Genomic DNA, 19,712 nt, shown 5'->3' on the forward strand with positions numbered 1-19,712 from the left:
CAGGAAGCTGGTACAGTTGTTCAGGTTGTGAGCAAGCATCCACTGCTCTTGCAGTTTTCATGGTATACAGCCCACTCAGCCGGAGCTGGGAAAGCAGCCTCTGTGCGAGAGATCTTACCACAGGATGGGGGACCAACTAAAAAAGTTAACATCACTTGGATGCTTTAATCTGCAAGCAGGGCTGCCTCCACATATTCTATATGAATCAGAGGCAATACAGAGGCCAAGGATGTATGTAACAGGACACCCGACTCAAAATGGTTGAAACAAAGGAGAAATTGATTATCCTACATGATAAGAGATCATGAGTCAGGGCAGTTCCTGAGTTGACTAATTCAATGTCTTCCGCTAAGTACTAAAAGATCCATTCAGGCTTGTCCACCTCATGGCCCCAAGATGGCCGCTGCAATTCCAGACATCACACCCACATTCAGAGGCAATAACAAAAGGCCATCTCTTCTTGGGCCTCTTTTCTTAAAACAAAGAAAGATTAAGCCAACAATTCCAAGCTGACTTGCTCTCACATTTTATTTGCCTGACGTGTTTCATACACCTATGCCTACAACAATCACTGGAAGGGGGCATAGAACCATAATATTGAGCACATATATTCAGGCCCCACTCCTGAGGCTTCCCTCACATCATCTGGCTACTAAAGAAAGGTAGATACCTGAACAAAATCAAGATTCTCTTAAAAAGGAAAAAGGTGGGGTGGTGGGGGGAGGTGCCTTGGTGGTGCAGTTGGGTAAACGTCTTACTTTTTTTTTAAGATCTTATTTATTTATTCATGAGAGACACAGAGAGAGGCAGAGACACAGGCAGAGGGAGGAGAAGCAGGCTCCATGCAGGAGTCCGATGTGGACTCAATCCCGAAACTCCAGATGGTGTCGTGAGTCGAAGGCAGATGTTCAACCACTGAGCCACCCAGGCGTCCCAACGTCTGACTTCGTTTTGGCTCAGGGTTGTGAGATCGAGCCCTGCATTGGGCTAGCACTCAGTGTGGAGTCTGCTTCAGATTCTCTCCCTGTCCCTCTGCCCCTCCTGGTTGCGCTCTCTCTAAAATAAACAAATCTAAAAAAAAAAAAAATGAGAGAGGGAATGTGTATTAGGGGGAAAAAATCCACCCAGTCGTCCTTCTATAGATGGAAAAACCCAGTCCTTCCTACTGTGTCTGTCTCCTATGCATCTCCTTTACCCTCATGCCACACTCCCAACAGTTCTGGCCACCAAGCAATTTTCTGTGACATGGGCTGGGTGCCCTACAATTTAACTCATCTCTGACACGATCTACCTGGAGATGGTGTCAGATCCCATATGTTAAGGGCTCAGCCCCACAAGCACAGATTTTCACCTGTGCTTCTGATCTACCAGTTAAAAAATTAGAGGTTCCCAGGACCCCCTCTTTGGATTGGATTAAGTTGCCAGAGTGGCTCACAGAACTCAGGGAAGTAGTTTATTTAGTTACCAGTTCATTATAAAAGAAATGTCAAAGGACACAGGTGAACATCCAGACGGAAGTGAGGCAGAAGGCAGGGTGTACAGGAAGGGGTGCAGAGCTTCCCCAGGTGCACCACTTCCCCAGCACCTTCATGTGCTCACCAACCTAGAAGCCCCCCAAAGCTCATACATTTGCCACTTTACAGAGGCTTCATCCCATAGGCATGATCATTCTCTAACTCCATTTCCATCCTTCTCCCTTCATTCAAGAGAATGGGGGGCAGGGCTGAAAATTCCAAGCTTCTACTCATGGCTTGTTCTTTCCAGTGACCAGCTCTCATCCAGGAGCCATCTGGAAGCCCACCCAGAGTCACTAAATTAAAACAAGACATTCTGATTACCCAAGAAATTATAAGGATTTCAGGAGCTCCGTGTCAGGAACCAGGGCATAGACCAAATATATATTTCTATTATCTCACAGGATGACATTGAGTGAACAACTAACAATGTCTGCACTATCACAATACTTCAAAACTTCAAGAAGGGTCGACTCATGGTGTGCCCATCCCAGCCCCCCACCCCAGCAGGCATAGCAGTGGGTTCCCCAATGTAATTTCTGTTTAAAAAAGCTGATTTCACCTCTGAACTGAGGGTGGGGGGGAGACTGTAGTTCATGTCTAATTTCATTAGCATAATCTCATCACCTGGCCATTGATATTGGTTCAGTGATGGCAGGTGGCATCATCTGGGCCAGTGAAATCCAATGAAAGATTTTCTAGGAGCTTCTGGGGGAAGATATTTCCCCATCCTGCTGAAGGAGTTTCTTAAATCTTCTCCTCCCCTTTTTCTCTTCTGCCCTCTGTCTCTTTCATTCTGGCTCTAGCCACGTGTCTTGCCTTTTTCTCTCTCTACCCCTCTCCAGATGAGAAGGAAAAGGTGTGTCCATAGGCATACTCGCCAGCCATTTTGGAGGGCAGCCATTTACCCTTAGGACAGAGAGACAGTCCATGCTGACACTTTTTAAATATGTGACCAAATTCCCTTTCTCTTAAGCCATGTCGCTTGGATTTGCTGTCACTTGCATGAAAACTCTAGTGGATAAAGTACCCTGGCATAGGATGGGGACAGGACCACCACTCTCCTGGTGTCCGCAGAAGGGAGAAATGGTGGGTCCCAAAGAATACAGATGAGAGTCCAACCAGTATCTCCTGGGGTGCTCTTCAGCTGGAGTAGGAGACATTGGTTAAAGCTATGGGCAAGGGGACCTACAGGTTCTTGGGGGAAAGACAACTATTAGCTACCTACCCCCTAACCCAGATCCCTCTCTTCCACCTATCCCAAGACAGAGAATGTGAGGCCTCTTTCCCTAGTTTACAGAAAAGTAAACTAAGAATGGAAAAGGAAAGCAGTTGCTTGGATCTGTGGTCCTGGGGACACAGAGGTTGATGGGAGATTTGGTCCCCAGGATGGTGAGGATCCTAGAGGTCCTGAGGACTTGGGGTTGTTAGGAGTTTGGGTCTCAAAGACAGATAGGACACTAGGAGCTGGACACTGAGGACAGAAAGGGTATCTAGAGCTGAAGTCCCCTGGTGGGCCTGGGTGTCAAATATTTTGGTAGTGACAGAGATAAAGAGCAAGAATTTTCATAGTTGGCATATCTCAGTTTACCTGATTGTCAAAAGGGCATGGGAGAGGTTGAGATTTTCTTCCTTCTGTGGTTTCTCACTCTTCCGGGGTCCTAAGAGTGATAAACTTGGACCAGGTCTATCTACAAGGCCCCACGGAAGTGGGCTCAGGGAGACCCACTCCCCGGGAGGGAGAAGGAACCACGTCTGGAGGGGTGAGTCAGCAACAATGATGGGAGAGAAGTGGGAAGGGCACACCGAGAGTGGCGGACACCAAGAGATTGGGGCTGGAAGAGCAGGGAAGCTGAGCGGGGAAGCTGGTCGCTCGGGCCTGGGAGGCGTCCGCAGGAGCCTCTCCCTCTCTAGGTCTCCGGACTCAGGCTTCCTTCCAGTTGGTTCACTTGCAGGGGCCCCTTTCGGGAGACTGATGCATAATGTGGAAACACTGGTTCCCGGGTGTGGAAGGGTGGGACCCCAGCCCCGCCCAGCCCCGCCCCTCCCTGGGAGATCCTGGACCTGCCCAGACACCCCTCCGCTGCAGCCTTCCCGGAGCTCGAGAGGGTTCAGTTCACAGCCTGTCATGTGACACCTGCACCTCCACTCACCTGTCCACGGAACACCTCTCACACTCACCTTGCCCACAAAACACTCCTCCTCCCTCAATGCTCACACCCTCACACAACACTACCCTGCGCACACACACACCCTCACAGTTACCTTCCGCCCACCCCTACCCCCCCCACGACACCTGCACCTTCGCACACCCTTCCACCAACACCCTCACACTCACTTCTTCGCCCAACACCCGCAACCTCTGCCCTCACCCAGCACCCTCCCGCTCTCCCGCGCCCCCTGCACGCGCCCCCCCCCCGCATCCCCCCAGCTCTTGGGGGTCGCCCCTCCACCAGGACGCCCCCCTCCCCCGCCCCCGCCCCCGGTCTCGTGGCCCCCGGGTCTCCCGCCTCTGCTGTCCCGGCCCGGGCCCCGCCCCGGCCCCGCCCCGGCCCCGGCGCCCCGCCCCCGGGCGGGCAGGGGGCGGGGCTCGGGGGCGGGGCTCGGGGGCGGGGCGGGCGGCGCGGGCGGTGCAGGTGCCGGGCCGGGAGCGAGCGGCGGCGGCGGCGGCGGCGGCGGCGGCGGTGGCGGCGGCGGCACCATGGGCCGGGCCCGGCGCTTCCAGTGGCCGCTGCTGCTGCTGTGGGCGGCCGCGGCGGGGCCAGGTAGGGTCGGGGGCCGGGGTCGGCCGGCCGGGCCGGGGCGGGGGGCGCGCTGCGGTGACAGCCCGGCTGCCGCGGGGCCGCAGAGGCCGAACAATGCGCGCGGGGCCGGGCCGGGCCCCCTCCCCGGGACAAAGCGCAGCGCGGGCCGGGAGCCGGGAGCCGCGAGCGGGGGAGGGGGCGCGGGCCCCGGCCGCTGTGCCGCAGCCCCCCCACCCCGCAGGCCCGGATCCTGGCGGGGACAAAGGGACCGAGACCACCCCCCCACACACAAGCCCGCCTGCTCCGGGCCGGTCCCGCTGTCCTTCTGTCCGGTCCCTACGTCCCTCTGTCCGCCTGTCTCCGGGTCTCTCAGTCTCTCTCCTTGTCTCCCTACCCTTGTCCTCTGTCCCTCAGTCTGGAAGTCCTGTCCCCCTTGCCTCCCTGTCCCCCACCTCTCCATCCTTCCTTTGTCCCCCACCTCGGTCCCTTGGTCTCGGTCCCTTTTTACTGGGTCACTCTGTCCCCCCATCATCCTCTCTATTCCCCCTTCTCTGTCCCTCTATATTTCTGCCCTCCCTCTCTGTCCCTGTCTCATTGTCACCCTTGTTTCTCTGTCCCCCATCTGTCCCATCCCCTCGTCTCTATCCCCTGTTTTTCTTGCCTATTTCTCTAGCCCCCTCTGTCACCTCTCTCCCTCATGCCCCCCATTCCATCCCCCCTCTCTCTGTCCCAGGGTGTCCCTGTCCACGGCCTCCCTGCCTCCCCTCTCTACCCTTACAACCTCTTCCATCTCCATCCTTCATTCCTCCATCCCTTTATCCCTCTGTGCCCCTGGAGAGGAATTGAGTCAGACAGGGCACCCTGAAGGGCCTTGGAGGGAAATGTGTGTGTATGTATGTGTGTGTGTGTATGTGTGCGGGGAAGTGTGTGAGGAACCTTGGCATGTGGGCACACACGTGGATTCAGCAAATGCCTCGCAAATGCTGCCCCTCCCCACTCATTCACACAGCCAGGCCGTAACTTGCAGAGAAGCCCCCCATCCAGGACATCCAAGGAGCCATCCACATGTTCTCATCCCACACTATGAAAAGCCGGAGACCTCCAAGATAGGGTGACCCTGAGGCTGGGGACAAGGTCAGGAAACGTCACCCACACACTCACACTCTCACACTGCATGTGCCTCAAACCTACCAGCGGTCACCCCCTCCCCGGTGAGGAAGGCCACTCTTAGGAGGAGCGGATGACTGGGAAGTGGCAGGGCAGCAGTGGAAGGGCAGGAAGCCATGGAACGATTTGGGAGAGGCGTGTAGCCAGATGGCACAGGGCTGGGAGCCTGGGTTTAAATCCCACCTCCTGCCATTTGCCCCAGCAGCGAATGTCAAGCACCCTCCTCTCTCTGGGCCTCAGTTCCCCTTTCTGTAAAGTGAGGATGTTGAACTCAGTGACCTGAAAGGTAACTCTAGCTCAGATATCCCAAGGGGTTTCTGGCAAGTTGAGTGCGGTTACAATTCACCCCCCCACCCCATCCCTGCAGGGTTTGAGGCAGAGTCTCCCTCTCATCAGGACAAGGCTAGGGGCAAAGCTGACCTCTCACGCTGCACCTTGCTTTTTCCTACAGTCTTCTGACATTGCTCAGAACTTTCATCATTTCTTCCATTCTTTGTAGCAGATATGCCACAATTTCCCAGATGAGTGCTTTGGTACCTTAGCTACATTGCTATCCAATTTTATTTTTCTTTCTTTTGTAGGCCCCAAAACCAGGTTCATAGAATCCTAGAACCTGCGAGTCCAGTAAATAAAGAACCTGAGGGTATCTTTAAATACTGACATCTTCAGGATTCTAGAATCCCAAAGTCTTTAGAATCTTGACACCTTTAAAATTGTAGAACCTTGATAGCGTTAGGATTCTAACCTCTTGACATCTTTAAGATCCTGAATCCCGACACCTCTGACATCCAGAATCTTGACAGCTTAGAATCATTGGATGGATTCTCAGAATCAGAAAAGGTGGCCTGAGATGACTGGAGACTCTTTTCTCCAGCATTCCTGGGAGGTGGCTTGATAGGCTGGTTTCTCCTTTCGTTGTAAAGTCACTGCTTCCTAGCACCCTAATCCCTTTTGTAAACTTTCTCTAAATTAAACAGTGTAGAGCTTTATAAGTTGGGAGAGAGCTGGGTGTCATGGGGAGCACTCTGGACTGGGAGCTGAGGCACCGGCTACTCTGGGGTAATTTTGTGTCAGCTCTTGTCACTCCCTGATCTTCATTTTCCCCTTCTGTACAGCATGGGCTAGGGAGCTGGAGTACATGGTGTCAGAGGGCCCTGTCTGCTTTCCTTCCCATTGGATATATCTGAATGACCTTGGCCACCAGCTTTTAGGGGTTGCCTGTGGTCCCCACATCATCTTCCTCTTAAGTCCACCCTCTTCCTCTCTCTCCTTGGCCAGCCAGCAGGAATGGAGATGGAAGATGGGGTCCATTTGTGCCCTTTCAAAAACGAATTCTCTCTTTCCTGGCTTACACATCTGCCAAGAATACTGGAGAAGGATGATGAGATTTATGCCAAAGGAAAGAAGGGCCCAGGGTAGGCAGGCGAGAGGAAGTGAGAAAGAGGGAAATACACCCTGCTTGCCCAGATGCATGCAGGCAGAACCAGAGATCCACAGACCAGGGATTGGATCGAGCAGAAAGGGGCTGAGGAAACAGATATCCAGATACAAAGACAAGACAGAGAGACTGTGAAGAGTTAGGGGGCTTTGTAGAAGGAGGGGGCTTGTTAGTGCCAAATGTTTTCCTCCCAAGTGATTCACTTTTCTCTGCTAAAGTTCCAATAGGCCACTCTGAGGGCAGGGAGACCTTCCCCCAATATGAGTCACCCCGGGGTACAGGTCTTGGGAGGTTTCTGTCACTGACCCCCACCCACCCATCGAGTCCCCAGAGGACTCGTTCAGAGGTCAGGTTCTGCAATGAATTCCAAGACCTTAGACACAGCAAGGCTTGGGCCTGGGGTGGGTTAATGTCGTGCGAGCCTGGCCTGTCCCCGACTTGGGGAACACAAAGGCAGCTTTCTCTCTCTGGGTGGGGGAGTTGAGGGGGGTGCTTGGAGACAGTCAGACTTGCCAGCACCCAATGGCCTATGGCATCAAGACCCAAGCACCCACTGGTTTCTGCCAGTGCAGACCCCAGGCCCATACCAGGCCCATAGGTCCTCTGGGAACCAGGCACCAAGGCTCCTCTGCAGGCACTCAGTGAGGCAAGAGGGCAGTGACAGAGCCTGGGTGCTCCTGGGAGGGGGTGAATAGAGGGCACTGGGGGTGGAGGATAGGACAGTGAGGGCTCAGTGCAGGCTCGCACCCTTCCGGGAGCAGGAATTCCCCTGTGACCCCACACCCAGGGGGAACCTCCCACCCCCCGGCTGGGCCTGAGGCCTGGAATCTAGGGAGTTCCGAACATCCCAGGAACGTGGGGGCCACAGGGGGTACTTTGTGCGTGAGGTTGCTGACTCACCCCTACGCCCCCACCTGATGCTTGGTCCCTAGATAGGAGGGGGTTCAGGGGCTGCGGAAAGACAGGACTGTGGTTCTAAGGGTTGAGTCTGTGGACCCGAGTCAAGTTTCCAGGAGGGGAGGGGCTGGGGGCCAGGACTCCTGGGTCTGAGGGAGGAAGGGGCTGGGGGCCTGGACCCCTAGGTCTGAGGGAGGAGACCCTGGGGGCCTGGATTCCTGGGCCTGAGGGAGTAGGGAGCTGGGGACTGGACCCCGGGGTCTGAGGGAGGAGAGCCTGGGGGCCTGGATTCCTGGGCCTGAGGGAGTAGGGAGCTGGGGACTGGACCCCGGGGTCTGAGGGAGGAGAGCCTGGGGGCCTGGATTCCTGGGCCTGAGGGAGGAGGGAACTGGGGGCCTGGACCCCTGGGTCTGAGGGAAGAGGAGCTGGGGGCCTGGACCCCTGGGTCTGAGGGAGGAGGGGGCTGGGGTTTTAGACTCCTGGGTCTGAGGGAGACAGCCAAGGGTCCCAGGCAGACACATGTGTCAGGGGGAGGAGGGGGCTGGGGGCTTGGACTCCTGGGTCTGAGGGGAGAAGAGGGCTGAGGGCCTGTACTCCTAGGAATGGAGGTACAGACTACTGAGTCCTGAGAGAGGAAGGGGCTGGGGGTCCCACTTCAGGTTTCCGATGGAGGAGGGGCTGGGACCCTGATGCCTAGGTCCTGCGAATACAGGCGCCTTCACAAGGCTGAGCTGGGGAAGAATTGATGCTTTGTGCTAGGATGTTCGGACTCCGCCATTGATGGGGGGCTGAGGGGGGGTTCATTCAGGACGCAGGGATGTACCACCTCCCTAGGGGAGGAAGTGGGGGAAGGAGGCATGAAACCATGAGCCCCCCTGGGGAGCGGATACAGAGGGGGTGGCTGTGACCTTCCCGGAACCATGACCTTGAGACTCCCTTGGGTATTCGCTGACTCAGGACCCAGGAAGTGCTCCCCCCACCCCCTTTAGTCTCCGTGGAAACATCCACCAGCTGTATACTCTGGACCCCTGGCTCCTGGGTCCTGACGGAGGAGGGGGCTGGAAGCCCAGACTCCTGGGTTTGAAGGGGAGAAGGCTGGGGCTCAGGACTTCTGGGGTTGAAGGAGGAGGAGGCTAAGAACCCAGACTTCTGGATCCTGATTGGAGGAGGGGGCTGGGAGCCTGGGCCCCTGGATCCCGGGGAGAAGAGGCAGTTGGGAGCTGGATTCCTGGGTCTAAGGGAGGAGAGGGCTGGATTCTGGCTCTCTACACATCACCTGCTCAGCCACTTTTTCCTAAGCTCTCCCCAGTCCGTTTTTCCAGGCACCATCCCCATGACGACTCTAGGCTGTCAACACAGTTTAAAGGGCCAGTGCCCCAGTCCCCAAAGCTTAGCCCTCTCTAGACCAGAAAGTCCCGCCTTCACCACCCCCCAACCCCCCAACCCCGAAACAAAAGCTCCTGGAACATTAATATTCTAGGCACAGACACTGTTGGTTACTGACTCCTCAAGAGGGGGAGGGAACAAGACAAAAGCCCCCCACCCTCACCCCATGTGCACCCTCAAGCAGAGAGCAGAGGAATAATTGCAGGGGGTGGGGGGGCAGATGCTGAGGTCCTGATGGCTCCTGGGAGGTGTTGAGTTTCTGCCAGTGGCCTGCCTGGGACCCCTGAGCCTCATTCTCCACATCTGTAAAATGGGGGGCTTGCAGTGGGTTAGCCCTGGGGTCCAAGATCCATGGATTTTTTTTTTAAGCATCAGAGTGTGCAGGCAGGCCAGTTTTCATGTGTATGGGCATGTTTCTGGAGTTATAATAACAGCAGCTTTGCAGGAAAGGCTCCCTGAGCTCCAGGCACTGGTCTAATCCCTATAAGACAGGCACTGGCATCCCCATTTTACACCAGAGCATCTGAGGCTCAGAAAAGTCTTGCCACTTGCCCAAGGTCACAGAGATGGCCTGTGGGCCAGCTGAGATCAACCCAGGTATTCACAGGGAGAATAACGATGTTGTAAAGTTGTTGTGAGGCAGAAATGAAATGCTGCCTGACACACACCCTTCATTCGTCCATCTCCCAGACACTGACCAAGTCTCAGGCCACCTCTAGGCACCAAGGCGACTGTGGTCAAATCAAGGGGCGCCATCCCTGCCTTCGTGGGGTGTAGATTTTACTGATGGGGGGGAAAGCACAATAAATAAGCAAATTAACAAAATAACTTCAGTGACATTCCTGTAGAAGAAAATAAAACCGGGATCCCTGGGTGGCGCAGCGGTTTGGTGCCTGCCTTTGGCCCAGGGCGCGATCCTGGAGACCTGGGATTGAATCCCACGTCAGGCTCCCGGTGCATGGAGCCTGCTTCTCCCTCTGCCTATGTCTCTGCCTCTCTCTGTATGACTATCATAAATAAATTAAAAAAAAATTAAAAAAAAAGAATTAAAATAAAATAAAATAAAATAAAACCCATGGTGATGACATAGAAGGTGTTCTGGAGGAAGAGAGATGGGGTGTGAGTAGAGGTCTCATCAAGGAGGTGTGGATGTCAGCAGAGACCGGAAGGAGAGAGCAGGAGGCAGTCGTGGGAAGATCAAGGGCGAAGAACATGCAAGGCAGAGGGTAGTGCAAGGGCCCTGAGGTGGGATCAGGCTCAGGGAGTCTGAGGAATGTCAAGGCCAGTGAGCCTAGAGCGCAGAGAGTAGGGGGGTGGGGTGGGAAGGTGGGTGGTGGTGGCTGGAACTGCGGTCAGGGCAGGGCCAGGCCACATAGCACCCAGGGAAGGAGTTGAGATTTTATTTGAAGCATCATGGGCAGCCTTCAGAGCATTTTTAGCAACTTGATCTGATTCACCTTCTTGAAAAACCCATCTGGCTGCTGTGTGCAGAATGGCCTGAGGGGAGGCAGGCATGGAAGCAGGGAGCCCCCATGAGTAGCTCTAGAAGGTTAAGGTAAGAGACGGTGTCATCGGACTAGGGTGGTGGCAGAGGAGGTAAACAAAAATGAAATGATCTGGGATTTGCTTTAGAGGTGAATGGGTAGACCTTGCTGATGGGATGGGTGTCAGAGTGAGGGAAAGGTTTTTGGCCTGAGCAACTGGGTGGATGGTTGTGATATTTACTGAGATTGAAAAAAAAACACAGGAAGGAAAATCTTTGGTGCCAGGACTAGACATGCTAAGCTTCATATTCCAGGAGGTGCTAAATTAACCCCTAATAGTGTCTTAAATATTAAATATAACCCCCCTACAAAGCATTATATTGAAACCTAAGAGAAGTCCAGAAGTAGGCATCCAGAGGTTTTGAGGCAGCTTCACATCATCACCTGATAAGACTCAGGCATCTTCCAGCTCTTAGTTCTACCATCCCTACTGCCTTTGTCCTCTTGCCAAAATGGTTGCCAGAACTCCAGGCATCACATCTTAGTTCCAGGCAACATAAAGGTGACCTGGAAGAAAAAGGATTTGTCCACTTTCTTCGGGAAGTCCTCCCAAAATTACCACATGAATTACCAGAGAAAGTACTTATCCTTATATCAAACTGGACAAAACTTTGTCACGTGACCTCCCTTAGCTGCAAGGGAGTCTGGGAAATATCTTTTTCTGCTGGACATAGGGCAGCCATGAATACAATCAAGGTTCTTTTATGGAAGGGAAAAAAGGGAATTATGAATGCTGGGTAGAAAGCTGGCTGTCTCTGCCTCCATCCTCCAGAATTAATCTTTTCTACCCCTCAGCATCCAAATCAGGTTACCTAGTCCTCTTACAGGGAACATAACGCTTCTGATGGGCTATTACAGTGATTTGTGTGTACCTCCCCATAAATCTGGAAGGCCTTCCAGGGCAGGGACCTCATCTGACTCATCTCTGGGCACCCAGCCCCTAAACACCTACCTACTGCTCAGGAAACACTCAAATCAATGGGACAGAATGTAAGAGACACGAAGCTCTAGTTATCTCACATTGAAAGGTAAATAACCAGATCTGATCATGGCACTTTTCCTGCTTTATAACCTCCCTCCACCAGCCTTCAGGATAAAAGCTCATCTCCTAGCTTGGCATTTGTGGCCTGTCACAAATCCCAAGCACATCCCACAACCCCACCCAGACAGCCAGGGTGGAAAATATGGGTGCAAAATGCGGAACTAGGGAGCTCTGGATGCAGATCCTGGCCCTATCACTGCCTCTCTGACGACTGCCTTGAGCGAGTCATTTTCTCTCTCTGGACCAATGTTCTTATCTCTAAAATGGGAATTAAAAAAAAAAAACCCAGGGATTCATAACAGTGCCTAACTTAATTCAGGTATTGCGGTGATGAAGTGGGAATTGTATGGCTGATACCCTCAGCACAGAGCTTGGCACAGCGAGTCCCTAATAAACACTAGCTAGAGCTACCACTATGTGGTTACTTTATTTTGAAGATGACCGTGATAAATGATGCTGGTGATCCTGATGCTGATTAACCCCAGCTTTGAGCTTTACTCTAGGCTACTGCCTCTGCTAAAAGTACACCCTTACTAATCCCCTACCTTGCTCCTCTGATGGATTAATCAGGGTAGGTTAACTGCAATAACATGAGCCCTGAAAATCGCAACGGCTTAACAAAAAGGTGAATTTCTCATTCATGTTACAGTCCTGGGCAGGTAGGTCACAGGCGGCAGGGGGCAGTCAGTCAGGGCCCCGGGCTCCTTCTAGCTTGTGATCCTGTCCTTTAGACTCCTCAGGGGTCCTCTCCGTTCGTCCAGCAAGAAGGATTGTGAGTGATGTGAGCCAGGCTGGAAGGGGTGGGTCTCTGTTCCACCTACATCCCATGGGGCAGAGATTAGTCACATGGCCCCAACTAAAGTACGAGGGATCCTAGGAAATGTAGCCCAATCCTGTGTTGTACCAGTTAACTTTAGTGGTGTGACAGACCTTCCAAAATGTGGTAGGTTTTTTTTCAAGATTTTAATTTTTTATTCATGAGAGACACAGAGAGAGGCAGAGACACAGGCAGAAGGAGAAGCAGGCTCCCTGCGGAGAGCCCAATGCAGGACTTTATCCCAGGACCCCAAGATCACGACCTGAGCCGAAGGCAGACGCTCAACTGCTGAGCCACCCAGGTGTCCCCAAAATGTGTTAGCTTTAAACGACAGTTGCATTATCTGCTTATGACTCTGGAAGTCAGAGATTTGGACTGGATTGGTTGGGCAGGTCTTCTCTTGGTCTCAGCTGGAGTCACTCATGTGGCTGCAGTCGCCTGAGGCTAGATGGGCCAGGATGGCCTCACTCACGTGACTGGCAGTTGGTGCTGGCTACTGGCTGGGCTTCTCTCTCCATGTGGTCCCTTACCTTCAAGGAAGCTAGTCTGGGTATCTTCACCTGATAGTCTCAGGGCAGCAAGAGGGTGTGAATGGAAACTCAAGGGCTGGGCTCCAGAACTCATACAATATCACTTTAAGGAAATTCTGTTGGCCAAGGCATGTCACAGGGTCTGCCCAGATTCACAGGGTCGGAGTGCCTCCTTAAGGAGAGGAGGACCAGAGTCAACTTACAAAGGGAACGTACAAGGATGGGAAGAATATTGTGGCCGTCTTGGCAGGTAAACAAGGTGTGCCCAGGTGTGAACGATGGGATTTGGTGAACACATAGCAGTTTCCCACGCCTGGTGAACTGCTCACTCAAGATCTGGATCCAAGGGAGCTTTCTTCCATAGCCTTCTCTGATCACCCATCTATCTCCCTAGGCGGCCTTAGTCTCTCCCCTTCCTCTGGGCTCCCAGCGTGCCCTGTGCTGCCCCTACTAGAGCACATACCACTAGGTCCTGACTGCAGCTCCTCTGGAGCAGGTTTTCTCCATCTCCCAGAGTCCAGCCCTCAGGAAATGTTGGATGCAACGAAATGAATGAGAGGGGAAAGAGAGATTGGAAATTTGGATGGGAGAGGAATGGAGAGAGAAAAGACTGAATTGCAGCCCCGAACGAGTCTTTCTGTTTACTGGTCCAGGGGCTGGACAGGAAGTACAGACAGAGAACGTGACCGTGGCCGAGGGAGGGGTGGCTGAGATAACCTGCCGTCTGCACCAGTATGATGGTTCCATAGTTGTCATTCAGAACCCCGCCCGGCAGACCCTCTTCTTCAACGGGACCCGCGGTGAGTGCTGGGGTAGGGAATCCCACGTCTTGGGGGAGGAGGAGGGGTGGGTCCTGAAGGAGGACGGATGGAGAGTGTGGACTCTCCCGTCCTGACCGAGCATGGGAGCTAGGGGTCCGGACCCCTGGCCCTGTGTGTGGGCAGGAGGGCCTGAATCATTCTGGGTCCCCAAGGGAGTTCCTAGGTGGGCCCCTTGGATGCACAGGTACCGCTGGCTGGAGAACAGATGCAGAGCGCAGGTCTCTAAGCTCCAGGCGGAAGGCCCGGACCCCTGGGGCCAGGATTTCCCTGGCTTCATCCCTTCCTGCACGTCCTGTCTAGCCCTGAAGGACGAGCGTTTCCAGCTTGAGGAGTTCTCCCCCCGCCGCGTGCGGATCCGGCTCTCAGATGCCCGCCTGGAGGACGAGGGAGGCTACTTTTGCCAGCTCTACACGGAGGATACCCACCACCAGATTGCCACGCTCACTGTATTGGGTAACGCCTCCCTCTCCTCACACTCATCCCCTCCTCCTTTCTGCTCTGCCTAGCCCTTCTCCTGAGACCTGAGGTTTGGTTTTAGCCTGGTTGTTTTTATCCCCCTGGACACCCGGCCCCAGTAGACACGCCCGGCCTTCCAGACCGCCCAGCCCGTGTTTGATCTCTGCGCCCACCCCCGGACCCTCGTGCCCCCTGTTACGTTGGGTCCACCTCAGTGTCTCCGCTGAGCGCCCCCCCACCTCTCTCCCCCTACGCAGTGGCCCCAGAGAACCCCGTGGTGGAGGTCCGGGAGCAGGCGGTGGAGGGAGGCGAGGTGGAGCTCAGCTGCCTAGTTCCGCGGTCCCGCCCTGCCGCGGTCCTGCGCTGGTACCGCGACCGCAAGGAGCTCAAAGGTACTACCTGGGGGGAGGAGGGGGCGGAGGGAGGGGTGGGATGACAGGAGGCGCGGCCTGGGGAAGAGGGCGCAGGCGGACACTGGCCCCTCAATTTGGAATGAATTGCTAGAGGAGAGGGCGTGGGAGTGGAAAAGGGAGGAGCTGGGGCGCCGGGTGGCGCAGTGGTTGAGCGTCTGCCTTTGGCTCAGGTCGTGGTCCCGGGGTCCTGGGAGGGAGCCAGGCAGGGAGCCTGCTTCTCCCTCTGCCTGTGTCTCTGCCTCTTTCTCTGTGTCTCTCATGAATAAATAAATAAAATCTTTAAAAAAAAAAAAAAAAAGAAAGGAAGGGAGGCGCTTTGGGAGGAGGCACCTGCGGCCGGGAGCGCGGCTCGGAGGCCCCGCGGCGAGGCCGGCGGACAAGGGGCGGAGCCGGGGGAGGGGCCTGCGTTGGTTTGGGCCCGGGGAGCGGGGTGGGTGCGCTCGCTCCCCTCGGTGCGCGGAGCCGCTGGAACCCTGGCGTGACGGCGTCCCCGCCGGGCCTGGCAGGGGTGAGCAGCGGCCAGGAGAATGGTAAGGTGTGGAGCGTGGCGAGCACCGTGCGGTTTCGCGTGGACCGCAAGGACGACGGCGGTATCGTCATCTGCGAGGCGCAGAACCAGGCGCTGCCCTCCGGACACAGCAAGCAGACGCAGTACGTGCTGGACGTGCAGTGTAAGTGCCCGGCGGGCCGGGACCCCGGGGGCCCGAGGGTCCCAAGGCCAGCTGCTTGCCCCCCGGGAGGGTGGCCAGCCCCGCGTGTGGGCCGCACCACCACTCTCCCATCTCACTGCCGCCCACAGACTCTCCCACGGCCCGGATCCATGCCTCCCAAGCTGTGGTGAGGGAGGGAGACACGCTGGTGCTAACGTGTGCTGTAACGGGGAACCCCAGGTGAGCTCCTGGTCCCGACAAGAAGACGACTGGGGACTCGGACACCTGTGTCTCGGGAAAGAGGGACACTGTGAACAGAGGGGCCTGGGCCCCTGACTTGTGCGTCCCGAGGGAGGAGGAGTCTGGGGGCTTGGACTTGTGGATCTAGAGGAAGGAGTCTGGACTCCGGGATTGTGCGGGGCGGGAGGCTAGGATTCTTGAGACTGGTGTGCGGTGGAGGCTGGGTCCGGGGCTGTAGGTTTTATTGGAAGGATGGGGCCAGTAAGATGCTACTTAGGAAGATGATTACCGAGGAAGTCAGAACTGGATGTTGGCACTCGTGTCCCCAACTTTCACTATGCTTTACTCACGCCCAGGCCAAACCAGATCCGCTGGAACCGCGGGAACGAGTCTTTGCCAGAGCGGGCCGAGGCGGTCGGGGAGACGCTTACGCTGCCAGGCTTGGTATCAGCGGATAACGGCACCTACACTTGCGAGGCGTCGAACAAGCACGGCCACGCGAGGGCGCTCTATGTACTCGTGGTCTACGGTGAGGGCGGGCCGCGGCAGGCCTGGGGGCGGGGCTCAAGGTGGGGGCGGGGTCTCGTCGAGGTCTCCGGGAGTCCTGGGCGGGGCGGGGCCTTGGGAGTGGGCGAGCTGGATTGGACGGTTCCAGGCCCGCCGGGGGTGTTTGAGGGGCCTGGGCAAAGGGTGATTCCTTGGGGTCAACAGCCAACAGAATTCCTGGAGTTCTGCGGCCAGATTGACCATCTGGGTTCAGGCTGGGCTCTGCAGCGTCCCATATGGGTAACTTTGCATGTTAGTTTCCTCGCCGGTTAAGTGGAAATAAATAGCACCTACCTCATAGGGCTGTGAAGATCATTCGAGCTAAATATACAGAGCGGTGGGAATGGCCCCTAGCACAAAATAAGTGTTACGTGTTTAGCCTTTGTGACAGCAGGGCAGGAATTTTAGAAGTTGTTGGGCCCTCGCAGAGGGAGAGGCAGGCTCCCTGCGAGGAGCCCCAAGCGGGACTAGATCAGGACCCCCGGATCACGACCTGAGCCAAAGGAAAGACGCTCAACCGCTGAGCCACTCAGGCGTGCTCTGCATTTTAGATGCCCGGAGCATTTTAGACAAGATGGGAAGGGACTTGGACCTGAGGTTCTGTGGGTCAAAGGAGTGGAGGGAAAACGGATGTGCTGTATCTGTTCTTTGGGGATGGGGGTGGGTGGGCAGAAGCGGGATAGTATCGGCGAAATGACTCAGGGCCTGGGTCGGGCAGCGTACCAACCAACATGCACGCATTCTTCGTGGGAGTGGAGCATCAGGAAAGTCTGGAGCCAGGACAAGGGGCCAGAAGTGGCAGTGATTTGAGGGCCGTAACGCGTACAGGCGCGGCTGGTTGTGTGCATTGGTTTATGAGATCAGCAGCGGTGGGGCCGGGCTGGGACCGTCCTCTGATGACCTGGTCCCGCGCCCTGTCCCTCTGCAGACCCGGGTGCGGTGGTAGAGGCTCAGACGTCGGTGCCCTACGCCATTGTGGGCGGCATCCTGGCGCTACTGGTGTTTCTGATCATATGTGTGCTGGTGGGCATGGTCTGGTGCTCAGTACGGCAGAAGGGTGAGTGGGGGTGGGGTCTGAATCCAGCGAGGGGTGTGGTTTGGGGGTTCGGACGGGGGCGGGGCCCAGAGCCTGGGTTGGAAATACGGCAGGCGTGCAGCCAGGAGATTAGGGGTTGGGGGTAGGGAGACTAACATCCGGGATTCGAGACTTGGGGGGACCAGATGCCAATATTCCAAACGGGCGGACCTTGGTCGCGACTCTAAAAGGGATGAATCGTTGAAGGTGAATTAATTCACCCTAGGTTTGAATAAAACAATTTATCTTCCTAATTGTTGGATTTGTTGGGAGCAGAGCAAGGGGACACCACTGAGAGAACGGATAAGGGTGGTCTTTCAATGAACTTGTGGAGTCTTCCTAATTCTGCTTTTACCTCTTTCTCTGCCCCTGTTTCGCTATGCCCTGGCCTTGATTCCCTCTCCCTGTATGTTCTGTTTCTCCATCTTCCTTCCCCTGGTATGTCTTGTCTGTCTCCCTCTTCCCGTATATCTCTGTCCAACTCCTGCATCCACATACATGTCGCCTCTGCCTGGGGGTCTGTAACCCCTCAGGCTCCTATCTGACCCACGAGGCCAGTGGCCTGGATGAGCAGGGAGAAGCAAGAGAAGCCTTTCTTAATGGCAGCGACGGACACAAGAGGAAAGAAGAATTCTTCATCTGACCCCACCTCCACCCAGGCCTGGGCCTGGTCCTGGGCTGGGGTCTACCCCACTGCCAGCTGCAAAGACATTTACCAGAGTCTGGGATGGTGGGCTTCTCCCCCCACCACTAACACCTCAGACATTTGGGCAGGGATGGGGGTGTCGGATCCCGGGTCTCTGCAAGGGCCAGAAGCAAGGGCCCAGAGGTCTGGGCCCCCCAGGGGGCAGGGGCTGAAGGTCCAAACCCCCCAAGTCCAGGGAGGGCGGTAGGGATTGGGTTGGGGGAAGATAACTGGGGGAAGGCCAGGGCCCCTAGGCTGCAGAACCAGGTCTTGTGGGGAGGGGGTCAGATTCTGGGAAGGGTGGGGTGGGCAGGGAAGGGGAACACAGATTTCTTTGGGGGTCCTAGACCCCATGCCAGCCATTGTAGGAGTTCCACAGAGCTCTGGGCACCTCTTTGCAAAGCCATGTTTGCACGGTGGGGGTAAGGGTGGGGGGAGGGCATGGAAACAGGGATTCTGTGTCTTTGTGTCATAACTTTGATGGGGGTGGTGAGGGAGACAGCCCCAACTATTTTCTCCAATCCCCAGGTTCCTGGGCTCCCCATCCCTCCACCTCTCCCCCCCTCATATCTGTCCTATCCATATTTGTCTCCCTGTCCACCCACTCCTGGGGGGCCTTCCCCATCTCTCCTCCAGGCCCTCCAGGGAGAGGGAAAGGAGTTTGGGGGGGTGCGTTGGTCTCTATGGTTTTTATATATAATATATTAAAAAAAAATTAAAAATCTGTATGAAAATATCAGATTGCACCCCCCTCCCCTCTTTCCTGGCTTTTGCCCCCTTTTTCTTGTAAAAAAAAACAAAACAAAACAAACACATTTTGTACAGGGAGGGGAACGGGGAGGGGGTTTGGCAATCCCACTAACCACCATTAAACTGAGGAGAGAACAAGTGTCTGGGGTGGCTGTGTGTCTGTCCCTCTGCCCAGAGCTGCACCATGTTGGGAGGGGAACTGAACCAAAGGAGGGAGGAGGGAGAGGAGTAAGATGGCTGCTTGTGGATGGTACAAGCCAGGAGAGGGCCCTTCCCTTTTCAAGGGCACCTCCACCCTTCTAAGAAATATGCTTTTTTTCCTGGCCACTTCAGGTGCCAAAAGTCACTGAGTCTTGTCTCTTCAGTACCCACTGAGCTACCCCGTCCCCAGCCAATGGCCCGAATCCTTCCCCTGGTTTACCCCTATCCCTGACATCAATCTCCAAAGGATCTTGCAATTAACTCACATCGCACCATTATAACACCTGCCCCTGCTCTGCTCAAAACCTTTCCCTAGCTCCCCATCACCTCTAGGTCAAGTCAAACCACCTTAGCCTGGCATTTCCTGCTCCTCATTCAGTCAACTAAATTTTAGGTGAGTGATTCTAATTTTAGACTAAAACATATATTGACCTCTTTGTGCCAGGTGCTGCTCCAAGATCTGGAGATGCCATAGTGAATAAAACAGGCAAATATTAGGTGTTCTAGATGCCTTAGCACTAACCTGAAACTTGATCCTGTTCTAGGCACTGAGGACCCAAAGAAAAAGGAGGGTGACTCCATTCTTACCCTCACGCAGAGCTTCCATGAGGAAAACGACTGCAGCAAGGAAGAAAAAAAAAAAAAAAAAATTTCAGATTGCCATAGGTGCCCTTAAGATAAAATGCAGAGTAAGGGGATATGGAGTATTATTAACTTATCATGGAAAACTTTGAACACAGAAGTAAACAGAACAGGACAATGAAGTCCCATGCACCCTTCACCCCAGCTTCCACAA

The 19,712-nt window shown here is 55.0% G+C and overlaps 1 protein-coding gene and 1 long non-coding RNA gene across 2 annotated transcripts; one reads left to right on the forward strand and one right to left on the reverse strand.

Moving 5' to 3' along the window:
* The first annotated feature begins 4,193 nt into the window (after positions 1-4,193).
* Positions 4,194-18,854, forward strand: CADM4 (cell adhesion molecule 4). The gene is made up of 9 exons (XM_038528693.1): positions 4,194-4,279; positions 13,733-13,879; positions 14,201-14,353; positions 14,614-14,748; positions 15,276-15,440; positions 15,569-15,659; positions 16,016-16,188; positions 17,134-17,262; positions 17,814-18,854. Exons 1-9 carry the CDS (start codon positions 4,216-4,218, stop codon positions 17,921-17,923), a joined length of 1,167 nt encoding a protein of 388 aa, XP_038384621.1. The 5' UTR covers positions 4,194-4,215; the 3' UTR covers positions 17,924-18,854.
* Positions 10,196-18,312, reverse strand: LOC119866123. Its single transcript, XR_005354578.1, has 4 exons — positions 16,929-18,312; positions 16,500-16,555; positions 15,949-16,210; positions 10,196-11,197 (listed from the first exon to the last, which is right to left on the reverse strand). It is a non-coding gene; the product is annotated as an uncharacterized LOC119866123 (long non-coding RNA).
* Positions 18,855-19,712: the final 858 nt, after the last annotated feature.

The sequence above is a fragment of the Canis lupus genome, chromosome 1 (genome assembly GCF_011100685.1).
Source record: "Canis lupus familiaris isolate Mischka breed German Shepherd chromosome 1, alternate assembly UU_Cfam_GSD_1.0, whole genome shotgun sequence".
Classification (NCBI taxonomy): Eukaryota; Metazoa; Chordata; class Mammalia; order Carnivora; family Canidae; genus Canis; species Canis lupus.

Excerpts from the sequence above, each read along its gene's own strand:
- CADM4 (XM_038528693.1), top strand. The coding sequence starts at position 4,216 with ATGGGCCGGGCCCGGCGCTTCCAGTGGCCGCTGCTGCTGCTGTGGGCG. Across the intron at positions 15,660-16,015 it reads GCTGTAACGGGGAACCCCAG|GCCAAACCAGATCCGCTGGA; the intron begins GTGAGCTCCTGG and ends ACTCACGCCCAG. Across the intron at positions 16,189-17,133 it reads CTATGTACTCGTGGTCTACG|ACCCGGGTGCGGTGGTAGAG; the intron begins GTGAGGGCGGGC and ends GTCCCTCTGCAG.